Source organism: Hippopotamus amphibius, chromosome 11 (genome assembly GCF_030028045.1).
Source record: "Hippopotamus amphibius kiboko isolate mHipAmp2 chromosome 11, mHipAmp2.hap2, whole genome shotgun sequence".
Lineage (NCBI taxonomy): Eukaryota > Metazoa > Chordata > Mammalia > Artiodactyla > Hippopotamidae > Hippopotamus > Hippopotamus amphibius.
In genome coordinates this window covers 87987847-88001999 of record NC_080196.1, presented here as the reverse complement: position 1 = coordinate 88001999, position 14153 = coordinate 87987847, and the positions used below count along the sequence as shown (strand labels likewise).

Sequence of the window (14153 nt, the reverse complement as noted above, 5' to 3'; positions counted from 1 at the left end):
CACATTTCAGTACTCACTCCAGTTAATGCTGTTTTTCCTTCTTACTGTTAACACAGTCTATCATTGGGAGTTTAACAAAAGAGCATCAGCTTCATTTATGCAAAGGCTAAAAGTTTAAAATGTTTATCTTTTGCATTTTAACAGAGTTGATTGGAGAGACAGCAATGGTTGAATTTCAAGTGCTGTCCCTCTGAAGAGGCAGTGTTGGGGGCAGGAGACCTTTTCCGGCTCTTGGCTTCAGTGGCTGCCTTTGCCAGCCCCACTCAGGCAGGTCTGGATAAGCAGTTATCTTTGACCTTTTCTTCTAACAAATGCTTTTGCTACAGACACTATATCTTCAGACCCACATATTTAAAGGTCATTTAATTTTCAGATATCTTCATATCTCCAAAAAAAAAAGGTTATATTACTGAAAAAATAATTTGTGCTTTGAATTAAACTTACTGGTGATTTGTCTCATTCCTCGTGTACTTTATCTTCATTTTAGATGGACCACCAATGAGTAGCGTCTAGTTTTTTAAAACAACAGCTTTATTGAGGTATTCATGTTCCATACAATTCATTTAAGTGTTCTGTGGCTTTTAGTATATTGATAGAATCATGCATCCATGACCACTCTCAAATTTCAGAACATTTTCATTGCAGCAAAAAGAAACCCCATACCCATTAGCAGTCATACCCATTCCCCTACCTCACTCCTTATCTCTGTACTTACCCATTTGTTTAAACCAATAATCTATTTTTTGTCTTTATAGATTTTCCTGTTCTGGACATTTCATATAAATGGAATCATTTAATATATGACTTTTTGTGTCTGTTTCTTTCACTTTGCATAATGTTTTTAACATCCGTTCACCTTGTAGCCTGTATCAGTATTTAGTTTCTTTTAATTGCTGAATATTTCACAGTATAGATATACCGCATTCAACTGTTGATGGACATTTGGGTTGTTTCTACTTTTTGGCTGTTATGAATAATGTGGCTATGAACATTCAGGTACAAGTTTTTTTGTGGACATATGTTTTCAGTTCTCTTGGGTATATACTTATGAGTTAAATTGCTGGCTATATGATAATTCTGTTTTGAGTTTTGAGAAACTATCATAATTTTTTTCAAAACAGCCGCACCATTTTGCATTTCTATCAGCAATGTATAAGAGTTCGAATTTCTCTACATCCTTGCCAACCCTTGTTATTCTTCTTTATTATCCTTTTTCAGAATTGTTTTGGCAATTCTGGGCCCCTTGAATTTCCATATGTATTTTAGAGATGGCTTGTCAATTTTTACCAAGAAGTCAGCTAAGATTGCGATAGAGATTGCATTTCATCTGCAGATCAGTTTGGGAAATATTGCCATCTTAACAATATTTTCTTCCAATCCATGAACGTGGGATGCTTTTCCATTTATTTAAATCATCTTTAATTTCTTTCAACTTTTAAAAATTTTTGGAGCATAAGTTTTTCACTTTTTTTTTTATTGAGATAATTGATTTACAATATATTTAGTTTTAGGTGTACAGCATAATGATTCAATATTTGTATATATTGCAAAATGATCACCACAGTAAGTCTAGTTAACATCCATCACAATATGTTGTTACATAATTTTTTTCTTGTGATGAGAACTTTTAAGATCTACTGTCCTAGCATTTTCAAATATGCAGTATGGTGTTATTAACCATAGTTGCCATTCTGTACATCTCCATGACTTATTAATTGGTTTTCACTTGTTTTCTTAAATTTATTCATAACTATTTTATTCTTTTTGATGCTATTTTGAATGGAAATGTTTTCTTAATTTTATTTGCAGATTGTTCATTGCAAAATAATAGAAATACAGTTGATTTTGCTATATTGATCTTGTACACCACAACTTTGCTGAACTCATTTATTGGTTCTAATAGTTTTTAGTGGATTTCTTATGATTTTCAGTATACAAGGTCATGTCATCCATGAATAGAGATAGTTTTATTTCTTTCCAATCTGGATACTTTATTGCCTTGGCTAAAACCTCCGATACCATGTTAAATAGAAGTGGTGGGAGCAGAGATCTTTGTCTTATTCCTGATCTTAGGGGGAAAGCATCCAGTCTTTCACCATTAAGTATGATGTCAGCTGTGGGTATTTCACAGATGACTTTTATGGATTGATGAAGTTCCCTTTTATTCCTAGTCTGTTGATATTTTATCATGAAGGAGTGTTGGATTTTGTCAAATGCTTTTTTCTGAGCCTATTGAGATGATCGTGTGATTTTTGTTTTTTATTCTATTGATATGATATATTACATCATTTGATTTTCAGAAGTTAGACTAACTTGTATCCCTGAGACAGATCCTAGCTTGCCATGGTGCATAGTTCTTTTTTATGTGGCTGGATCTGTTTTGCTGGTATTTTTTGAGGATTTTTGCATCTGTATTCATAAGATATATTGGTCTGTAGTTTTCTTTTCTTGTGGTATCTTTGTCTGGTTTTGGTAGCAGGGAGATTCTAGCTTCACAAAATGAGTTGGGAAGTATTTCCTTCTATTTTATTTGAGAAGAATTGGTATTAATTCTTCTTTAAATGTTCGGTAGAATTCAGCAGTGAAGACATCTAGGCCTGGGCTTTTCTTCATGTGTAGTTTTCTGATTACTGATTCAGTCTTTTACTAGTTATAGATTTATTTAGATTGTCTATTTCTTCTTGAGCCATCCTTTTAATCTTGACCTATTCGTGTCTTTGAATCTAAAGTGTGTCTCTTCCATATATCAGAGAGTCAGATACATTATTTATTCTGCCAATCTCTGTGTAATAAGGAGTGTGATTTATTTTTCATGTTTACTGACAGCTTTCCAGCTACACCAGTCTCTCCCACTTTCTGCCTAATGCATGGGCAATTTGGTAAGAAATCCTGGATGCTTCCTTCCTTCACACTGTTGGAAACTTCAAGCCATGCAAGGACCATACATGTGAAGAAACTCTTACCCTCTAAACACTGTAAAATGCAAACCAGTCATGCCTCCCTGCTGTCTCCAGCCAGTTTTGGAGAGGGCCTATCATGCACTCCCAGAAGTCCCCATTATGTGAATAATCATTTTATATTCACTCTTGGTACATGTGAGGCATCATCAGCCTTGATATCTGAGCAAATTTGGAGTAGGGGGACCCATCCTGTCTCTGCAGGATTACTACCACATTTTGCCTTTTGATTGAAATATTTAGTCCACTTACATTTAATGTAATTACTAATAAGGCAGGATTTATGTCTGCCATTTTGCAATTTGCTTTCTATATGTTTTGTCTTTTTTTGTTGTTTATTCTTTCTTTTGTGTTAGATAGGTATTTTTGAGAATACCATTTTAGTTCTCTTGTATATATATATACACTAGAGAGAGAGAGAGAGAGAGAGAGAGAGAGAGAGTTATTTTCTTAGTAGGAAGAATTACACTTAGGGAATTACACCAAGGAATTACAATTAGCATCTTAACTTATTCTAGTTCAAGCTAATACCAACTTAATTTCAGTAATATACAAAAACTCTGCTCCAGTGTAGGTTTGTTTCTTTTCTCCTACTTTGTGCTATATTGCCATACAGATTACATCTCTGTACATTATAAACCCACCAATGCAGTTTTATATTTATTGCTTTATGCAGTTATCTTTTTTTTTTTCCTATTTTTTATTTTTTACAATAAACTGCATATATTTAGAGTGTACAATTTGGTATCCCAGTCTCCCAATTCATTCCCCCCCAACCCTCCCTGCTTTCCCCACTTGGTGTCCATATGTTTGTTCTCTACATCTGTGTCTCTATTTCTGCCTTGCAAACTGGTTGATTTGTACCATTTTTCTATATTTCACATATGTGTGTTAATATACGATATTTGTTTTTCTTTTTCTGACTCACTTCACTCTGTAGGACAGTCTCTAGGTCCATCCATGTTTCTAAAAATGTCCCAGTTTGATTGCTTTTTACAGCTGAGTAATATTCCATTGTATATATGTACCACATCTTCTTTATCCATTCATCTGTTGATGGACATTTAGATTGCTTCCGTGTCCTGGCTATCATAAATAGTGCTGCAATGAACATTGGAGTGCATGTGTCTTTTTGAATTATGGCATTCTCTGGGTATACATCCAGTAGTGGGATTGCTGGGTCATATGGTAGTTCTATGCAGTTATCTTTTATATAAGATATGAGAAGAAGAGAGTTACAAACAAAAATTAAAGTATACTGTCTATATATTTACCTATGTCATTGCTTTTCCTGGTTCTCTTTATGCCTTTGGGTAAGTTCAAGTTACTGTCTAATGTACAACGTGAAGGACTCCCTTTATTATTTCTTGTATAGCACGTCTGCCAGTGGTGAATTCTTTTAGTTTTTGTTTATCTGGAAATGCCTTAATATCCCCCTCATTTTAAAAAAATAGACTTTTTAGAGCAGTTTTGGGTTCAGAGCAAAATCCCTCTGCTTCACTGGCTGCCGCTTTTCATCTGAGTTGCTACCTTCTCCTGGGCTTGACCTCTAATGTTGGTACCCCTCTACAGTCCTTGTCTGCATCCTCTCCAAAGGGGATCTCATCTGGTCCTGTGACTTTCAATGGAATCTATATGCCTATGATGACCAAAGTCATGTCAATAGTCCTGACCCTCCACACACATATTCAACTGCCATCTTGACCTCTCTTTATGATGATCTAATAGACATCTCAAATTTATAATGAACAAACAGAACCATTGATTTTTTCTTATCTCCAAACCCATCCTTCTCCCCAGGTGTCCCTATTCCTTGTTGCCAACACTATTCACCTAGTTGCCCAAGCCAAAAATTCGGCAATCATCCCTAGTTCCTCTCTTTCCCTCAATTACCTATCCAATCCATCACCAAGTACTGTTGTTTCTACCTCAAAAAATATATCTCTAATCTACAGACTTCTCTCCGTCTCTATGCACCCCTAGTCCTAGGCACCCTCCTCTCTTTTCTAGATTATTGTAATTATTCCTCTAACTGGCCTCTCTGATTCACTCCTTCCCCTACAAGCAACTCTCCACATGGCAGCCAGATGCTCTTTAAAACATAGATCAGACCAAGTTACTTCCTTGCTTAAAGCCCTATAAAGGCTTCCTGTTGTATTAAAAACAAAAACACAAAGGAAACCACGTCTTACCTTGACCTGTCACACATCACGGGTCTTGACCCTGGCCACCCTGGGCCTCATCTAATCCCCTCCTGCTTCCTCCACTCCAGCCATATTGGTCTTTGCTCCTGGAACATAGCTGCTCATCCCACATTGGGGCATCACACTTACCAGCACCCTCTTCTCTCACAGCGCCTGTGGCTGGCTCCTATCACCAACATTTTAATGCAAGCCTTGCCTCCTTGCAGCAAGTTTTTCAACATCTCTAAATCATCTTTACCCCCTCACCACACTCCTCCCCACTTCCTTCACCCTCTGTGGCATCACTCCATTATATTACCTTTGTTACAGATGTAATTCAGAAATTTTCCTGTTCATAATTTATGATTTTAGTGCCCATCTCTCCTCTCCACTCCTCCATTCTCAACTCTAATGTAAGTGCCACGAGCAGGAGTCTGTCTGTCTTGCTCACTGCTGGGTCCCTGTGCCTATAATAATGCCTACCACCTACTAGGCTTCAGTAAACAGATATGGGGCAAATGAATGAATGAATGAGTGAGTGAATGAATGAATTTCTAAGCTTATTTTAAGTGTGAAGTAAGGCTGTGATGTGCAGGATGCAGGTTTGCCTCCTCCACAGTATATTTTCTTTTTTTTTTTTCTTTTTTTTTTTTCTTTTCACAGTATATTTTCAACACGGGAAGAAGCTGCTGCCCTTCCCACAGCAGCTGCACTTTGTGCCTTTCTCTCCGCTTCTCTTCCTGGGATGTCCTTAGCACTGGGGAGTCCCGAAGGGAAGGGAAGGCTCAGTTCTGGTTCAGTAGAAAATTTATCTTACTTTTCTTAGGAAGACAGGACACACGTGAATTGGAGAACAACCTAAGGCAAAAAGCCTACTGGGTTGGATTTGATCAAGTGCCAAAATGTTTGAATTAGACCCGTGGTCCCCAGACACTGCCAACTCCACCAGAGTCCCCTGGGGGAGCTTGTAAAAAATGTAGTTTTAGGGGTCCCACTCTGAAAACTAAGATTTGGGAAGTCTGGGATGGGGCTCAGGAATCTGAATTCTTGTAAAAGTTTTGCATGGGAGTCTGATGATTAGCCAGGATTGGAAACCTGTGGTCTGTGTGGGACAAGGGATTTGCAGATGAGCTGGCCCTTGACTGGTGTGAGGCAGCTGGGGAAGGAGCAAGTTCAGCCCAGATGAGAGCTGCTGGGGGGGGGGGGGGGGGCAAGTGCTTAGAGGTGGGGTGCAGCAGGGTCACTGCTGGGAGCAGGGGGCTGCCAGCCACTGGTGTCCCTCTCTCTGCCTGCCAGTGGCCCGATACCGCGTGACAGTGTGCACCGGGGAACTCGAAGGTGCGGGAACTGATGCCAACGTCTACCTCTGCCTTTTTGGTGACGTGGGGGACACAGGGGAGCGGCTGCTCTACAACTGCAGGAATAATACTGACCTGTTTGAGAAGGGCAATGTAAGTTGCAGCAGTGTGCCTCCCTCACCCCTGCCCCACCCCTTCCCGTTCCCTTGTCTTCCCTGCTTTAAGGCCGGTACTGGGGCCTCAGCCAACAGAGAGGTTGGCTCTGGGTGAGGGAACAGGGAACTACATGCATGACACCCACCATGCTCCTAGGAGTGGGAGCTGGAGAGCCACCCTAGAGAGGTCACGGTCCCCTTCCCATCCCTGAGTTTTGAGAAGAGGGCAGAGCAGGAGGACATTTGGGGTGGGCAGGCAGGGAAGGAAGGTGGGCACCTTACATGTGGACTGGAGGTCCCAAGCTTGCATAAAGCTAGGACACCTGAGGGCCAGCTTGGGAACGTTGCCTTCTCCATTAGGCATGACCACTGGACGCACCTTGTTCATTTCCTTTTTTGAAAGAGAAACCAGGAAAGACATTAAACATGGAAGTGGGAGAACTGGGTTCTCCTCCCAGCCTCATCACAAATGTGCTGGGTGTTCCCTTTGGTTTCCCCAGCCATCAGCTGCGTGTACTGGGGAGGCCACGTGAAACAATGGGGAAAGAGTCAGGCAGCCTGGGGCCAGTTACTCCATTCCCTGAGCCTCAGTTTCCTTGCATCTAAAATGCGGTAAGGATTCCTACCTGTGGCCGGTTGTTGTAAGGATTAAAGATGCCAGATATACTTCCCTGCCAGCAGACCTGACCCACAGCACCCAGTAGGTGCTCAGTTAGGAGCCATAGTTGCAATAAGGTGAGGCCCAAGGTTGCTCACCAGGTGAAGAGATTTGATAAGCCTCGGTCCTCTCCTTCATCTGTCACCTCTCCCTTGGAAAGTGCATGGTAAGCCCTGGAATGCGAGTGGAGGCCTCTCTCCACTCTTTCCCCTTCTTTTGTTTCCACATCTTCTGACTCCTTCCTTCTTGAATTCCACCCTCGAGTTCCTGTTCCCAGACGGCCCCAGGTATGCTCCTGTAGATTTCGCAGCTCTGCAGCCCCTGCTGCTCTGCTGCTGCCTCACTGGCAGGCAAAACCGTGACACTAACGAGACCACTGGTCCCCCAATCACTTCCTTTCTCAAAAGGGGGCCAGTGTCCTTCTGTAGCAAGGAGCCAGAGGAGCTTTACCAAGGAATTAATTCATGAGAAATGGTTAGTGACTGATAACAGCTTAACATATTAATCCTCCTGGGGGATCTGCCTTTTAAAAGGAGATGACAGGGAAAGGCTGTCCTGTATCCAAAAAGATAGATCCCAGTTGTTGGGAACTTGATATTAAATGATAGTCCAGTGGGAGAAATTGAGGGAGGGATGTGCTGCAATCTGTTCTTTATGGGTAGTCCCTGGCCCACCCGTGAAAGACCAACAGCCCAACGCGTTGGTTACGGCTTTTAGGATTTCTGGGCCTGTGTCTTCCTTTGGTGTTTGGGTCCCAGGGGAGCCACCGTCTAACTGGCCTTGCTGTCTTCCCCACAAAGGCCGACGAGTTCACCATGGAGTCCGTCACCATGCGGAAGGTGAGGCGGGTGAGGATCAGACACGACGGCAAAGGCGGCGGCAGCGGCTGGTTCCTGGAGCGGGTGCTGGTGAGAGAGGAGGGGCAGCCGGAGAGCGACAACGTGGAGTTCCCGTGTCTCAGGTACGTGAGTGCTGCCGGCTTTGATTTTCTCCGTCTTAGGTTATGGGCCTTAGTTTTGGGAAGACTCAGCTTACTCCAGGACCAGGGAGCAAAATAGTAGCTTAAGGATATAGTTGGTGCAAAAAAGAGGTGGCCCTGCTGGTGGTATTTAGACCTGGCTGTACATCCTGTGCCCCTCAACACTCATGGGTGATGGAACAGCAGCAGCAGGTGTCCCAGAGCAGTGCTCCTAAGTCTATTAAGTACCAAGATGTTGGCATTTTTCAGTGATAAAATATGACAACTTCAGACTTTAACCGAGAGTTACCTCAGAGGCTTAGTTACATGCTGAATTAAACTTTTGAATTAAAGGTGTTTTTTTTCCCCATTTGGATGGCCTTCTGCCACATCTTTTCCCTTGTAATATCGTGTCAAGTTATCTTACTTTGTTTTCATTTTCTTACCCCAGCTTACTAGGGAGGTAAAGTTTATTTTCTCTTTTTTTTCTTAAGCGTTTGGATTTCTTTCATATCCAGTTTGGGCTCCATCAGATAGAGACATCCCCAATAGAGACACCTCTAGAATGAGGAGCAATACCAGCATTTTTGTGCTGTCTGGTGGGCCGTTCCCATTCCCCCGTAGCAATGTCTGGGAGGTGCACGCTTAATTGGGGCTTTGGATCAACCAGGCTCTGCAAATCCCAGGCCCACGCTGAGTCATGCACCTACGGACGAGGTGCTGTGGGTCACAGCTCACTTCCTTAGGGTTGGCCCAGGCTTCTTGCCTAAGGACAGCCCTCCTTGGAGTGGATGAGGGCAGGTTGCCTAACAGCCTGCCAGTGAATGCATTGCTCTTTCTCTACCAGGCACACAAATACACTTGTACACACACGTGCATGCAGACACATTTGCTACAGCTGATTTGCTTACCATCCCACCAGCCTAGGAAGAACAGTTTCCTAGCTATGGGGGGGCCACTGGGGCGATCCCAAGGGACAATGATTGTGAAATGTTTTTGTCCATGACAAAGGCAACTATGGTCTTCAAAGTATGGCTGCTGTTAGTATTAGGAGGATTACATTGGAAAGACAGGTAATGGTGCAGGCAGTTCCAAGTCAGTGGCATTGATAAAAAGGGGCTCTGAGTAAGGCTTGGGGGACCAGGGAAGGCTTCCCAAGAGAGGCAGACCAGGACCTGGGCTGGAAGGGAGATCAGAGAGTGAATGGATGGCGAAGAGAAGGGAGAGTGGGTCATCGAGGCTGGAGAAGTGGGGAGACATGGGACTGAAGAGGTGGTTTGCAGAGGTTGGAGAGCACTGCCTGGCATGTGGGGAAGGAGCATGAAGAAGAAGGGGGCAGGAGAGTTCTGGTCTCTCTTCAAGTCAACTCTGACCCGTTTACTCCCTGTGGACCCAGAGGTGGCCTGGCTGGGATGGCGGCTGGAGCAGACTCCTTGTTTTATTCCCATCCACTCAAAAGATATTCATGAAGCATTTACATACGCTTGCTCCCTGTCCCCATGAAGTTTCTAGTCCGGAGGGAACTGAACAATAAGCAAGCGACTGCACTGAGAAAGCTGCAAGCGCTAGTTGTGAGGAGGGGGATGGAGGAACGCACAGTGGAGACAGTGGATGCTGGAGAGGGCACACTGGGGTGGAGAGGGTGGATTAGAGATGGAGAAGGTGGGTGAGGTCTGTCTTCACAGGGACATTTAGGGTGACTTCTTGCAGGATGAAAAGGGGAGTGCCAGGGGAAAGAGCTTGAGGGTTCTAGAACTCCAGTGAGACCAAAGCAGGTGGACAAAGGAGAGAGCCACCGGGTGGGGTCAGAGGTGGGCAGAGGCCCGTATCAGGAGGGCTTGGTGCGGCTCTTCATTTTAGGTCATTCCCTCCGACTTCTGGGCAGAGGGCAGGCAGTAGGGGGTCCAGAGAGGAAACAGAATGGCAGGAGGTATCGCGAGGTCTATGACAGTATGTACTAGTTTGGTAGGGCTGCTGTAACAACGTACCACAAACTGAGTGGCTTAAAAAACAGAGTTTTGTCTCACGCTTCTGGAGGCCAGAAGTCCAAACTCGAGGTGTGGGCAGGGCCGTGCTCCCCTGAAGGAGCTCTGAACAGGGTTTACTCCATGCCTCTCAGCTTGTGGTAACTGCAGGCATTCCCGGGCTTGTAGACGGCCATCTTCTCCCTCTGTCTTCACATTGTCTTCCCTTTGTATGTCTGTCTCTGTGTCCAGATTTCCACTTTTTATAAGGATACCAGTCATTTTGGACAAGGGCCCACCCTAAAGACCTCATTTTAACTCGATTACCTCTGTGAGGACACTATTTCCAAATAAAGTCACATTCCGAGGTACTAGCATTAAGGCTTCAAAAGATCTTTTGAAGGGGACACAATTGTGCCTGTCACGTGGCAGCCTGGCCCCAGGTGGTGGCAGCGGAGGTGGGGGAGGGGCTACACCACAGATGGATCCTGGAGGTGGAGTTCACAGGACCTGCCACTAGGAGAGAGGAGAACTGGAGACCCCCGGTCTCCGCGTCCAGTCAGTGGGCAGAGGTCGCGCTCTCTACTGAAATGGGAAGCCTGGGGAGGAAGGGCTGAGGGGTGCGGATGGGTGGACTCTGCGGGTCCAGTGGGGTCATGTTAGTTTTGAAGTGCTTGTGTGTCAAGTAGGCAGAGTCAGGCCTTGAGAAATAAATTCAGGAAATGAGAAGATAGAGATGGACTTTAAAGTCAGGGAAATGGAGGGGATGCTTTCGGGAGAGTGTGGGTAAAGAAAATGAGGACTGAGCCCTGGGACAGGTGAGGGAGAGGAGGGGGAACCTGAAAATGGGAATGAGGAAAAAGTGTGAGTGTCCACACTGCCTGCATCGCCACGTGCATGGTGCAGGGGCCAGGAATCTGGCCACCTACCTGCTGTGTGACTTCGGGCAAAGCTCTTAACTTCTCTGGTCTTCCATAACTTCCCAACCGGCAAGTGTCTTATGGTGATTATGAGGGTGAAATCGGTTGCCCTTCGAAAGGAGCCGAGTCTGCTGATGACATAGGCTATGCTGCTTCTGCTGATTGTAGAGCCGACAAGGAGCTGAAGCCCCGACACACCCCAGGCCCCTCACTGCTCCCAAATATTTGAGTTCACACGTTTTTTAGAAAATGGATTCTTGTATCTTGCTGAGGGGTGTGGTGATGGCATTTGCTGACTCAGGACCCAGGAGGACCCTGAAGAACCTGGAGGTAGAGACTGGCCTTACATGTTGCTTCTTTTTTCACTTGAGCTGTTATTTTACTCCCTGGGAGAGGAGAACAAACCAGGCCTATTATCAGAACTTCTCTTCCAGGATCAGGGAGTGGCGAGCATCTTAGCTATGGTAGGTGTGTGTGTGTTTATGTGTGTGTGTCTGTCTTTATGTGTGTGGGTGTGCATGTGTGCGTGTTTGTGTGTGTATGTGTGTGCATGTGTGTTTGCACATAAGTGTGTATGTGTACGTGTGTATACACATGTGCAGACTGGCATATTTTTGTGAGCCCAGGACAAGAGTAATAAAATCTCCAGCAGACTGGTTTATCCATTTCACAACATCTCACTCTGAAACTGGGCTGAAGTGTTTGAAGCTGAAAGAAAATGGCTATATTTGGAAATAGCTATTAATACCCTGCAAGTATTTAGGTGGAAACTGAAATGACAAGTCATGGTTTCCTTAGCTGCTGGGGAGGGGCTGGGGATGGAGACGTGGTGGAGAGAAAGAAGGGAGAGCAGATGGGATTTTGTGATGGCTGAGGGCCTGCTGATGGTACATGCTCCCCGTGCCCGCGGGCCCTGGGCCAGGGCTTCATCACAGCCTCCCACTCCACCGTCCCCAGGTCTGTGGGCGATGCCGCAGTGACCTCAGCTGGACCATCAGAGGCTGGTTGAGCAGCTCTGGCCAGCACTCCCTCGCCCCCCTAAATCTCTCCCTTCTCCTGTCATCAAAGCCAAGAGTTTGTAACTTCGTGTCTTATAATCTCAAATGGTTTTTGGTGTTCTAGATTCACAGCACCAAAGCTCATGGGATGCATAACCACTTAGTTGTCAGCCAATTTTTTTTATATAAGTTTATTTACTTATTTATTGGCTGCATTGTGTCTTCGTTGCTGCACGCGGGCCTTCTGTAGTTGCAGCGAGGGGGGGCTGCTCTTCATTGTGGTGCACGGGCTCCTCATTGCAGTGTCTTCTCTTGCTGCGGAGCATGTGGGATCTTCCTGGAGCAGGAATCGAACCCGTATCCCCTGCCTTGGCAGACGGATTCTTAACCGCTGTGCCACCTAGGGAGTCCACTAATTTTTTTAGGTTATAATAATAATCCTATAGGTTATAAGATATTGAATATGGTTCCCTGTGCTATACAGTAGGTCCTATTATCTATTTTATGTGTAGTAGTTAATGCTAGTTAACAGCCAGCTGACAGCAAGGTCCTGTGGGAATGTAAGATCATGAGCCTGGGGATGGAGGACACGAGAGAGGGATGGGGGAGAGTGCAGTGTCACCTGCACTGACCTGGGGGAGGGCAGATATTGGTAGAGTGGACTGCGGTTTAGGGAAGCCTGCGCTCCATGTCGGGAGTGCAGGGGAGGAGGCAGTGCCTTGGCTTCCTTTGGTGTGTTATGTGGCCAGGAATTGCCTCTCTCTTGGGAAGTGGGCTGCAAAGACAAGCACCAAGACGTAGACACATGGGGAGACATCTAGTCAAGAAGCAAGCATCTTGGTTTCCCCATTGCACTAGAGGACACTGAGGATGTCTCTTCTGTTGCCATTGCCCCATATCACATACTGTCTCCGGTACTGGGGTCTGGAAAACTCATGCTTGCACGATTGTCTGATTTCTCCGGCTAGGTCTCTGTGCTGGTCTCTGTGTATTGATGAGTCCTGGCCATCAAACCCCAGCCCTGCAGGGTCCAGATCCAGCTTCTCCTTGTCAGCAAATCTCATGCATCCTTGAGGATTCAGATCAGAGCCCCTTCACCATGAACCTTTCTCATTTCTCTAAACTTCTGTTGCACTTACTTTGGTTCAGCATCCATCCTTGTCTTGGTCTCTGGTACCTTAGCCAGTCTGTCGTGTCTTCTTAACTAGGCTGCAGGTTATCTAGGGGCTGGGCTGTATCTTATTCACAGCCTCCTCCCCACCCCAGGGCCCTCAGCACAGTGCCACCCGCATGATGGACCCCTAGAAAAAGTGGTGGGGTTTTTATTGACGATAACGATGCCACAGGTGTTCATGGCTTTTAGGACAGACTCTTTACCACGATTACCAAGGTCCCGTATCAGATGACCCTGCCACCTCTCCAGCCTCATCTGCCAGTGCTGCAATGGTCACTAGCTCCGCTCCATCCACACTGGCCTTCTGTCTGCTCCTGGAAGCTCTGCTCCATCCCAGCACGTCGTTCACTCCAAATGTGCCTCCAGCCAGATATTGCCTCCGCAGGGCAGCCCTCCGCCCCCCGTCTGGGTTGGGATCCTTTGTTCTGAGCTCTGGTAGAACCATTTCCCTTTGCTGAGTTCAGAGCTCTGGCCTCCCGGTGACTCTGCATGAGTTGTGTGATGCTTGGTTGTCAGACTTCCCCACTCGAAGAGCTCATGGCCCCTTGTTTGCCCACCAGGTGGCTGGACAAGGATAAGGATGATGGGCAGTTGGTCCGAGAGCTGCTGCCCAGTGACAGCAATGCGACACTGAAGAGTAAGTCTTTCCGAGGACAGGTGGTGGGTGTGCCCTGGGCAGGACAGACACCCTCCCTTGACTACTTAGAGGCCAGCCCTTGGAGAAAGCACATGCCCTTCACTCCACGGAGGTAGCAGTGGGGAGGGTGGAGAGGAAGAGGCTCTGAGGGAGGACCTGGAAATCTGTCTGGGCTGTGCACACAGCCTCTTTATGGCCCTGGGTGTGGGGCCCTGAACGCATGTGGCTTCTGTCAATGACGGTAACAAGAG

General features: G+C 45.6%; 1 protein-coding gene across 2 annotated transcripts in view; it reads left to right on the top strand.

Moving 5' to 3' along the window:
• Positions 1-14153, top strand: part of LOXHD1 (lipoxygenase homology PLAT domains 1) — a 176723-nt gene that overhangs the window by 68029 nt on the left and 94541 nt on the right. For both annotated transcript variants that reach the window (XM_057700151.1, XM_057700150.1), the window contains exons 13-15: positions 6437-6591; positions 8052-8212; positions 13826-13902. In XM_057700151.1, the coding sequence (XP_057556134.1) occupies positions 6437-6591; positions 8052-8212; positions 13826-13902 (393 nt within the window). The remainder of the gene's footprint in view (positions 1-6436; positions 6592-8051; positions 8213-13825; positions 13903-14153) is intronic.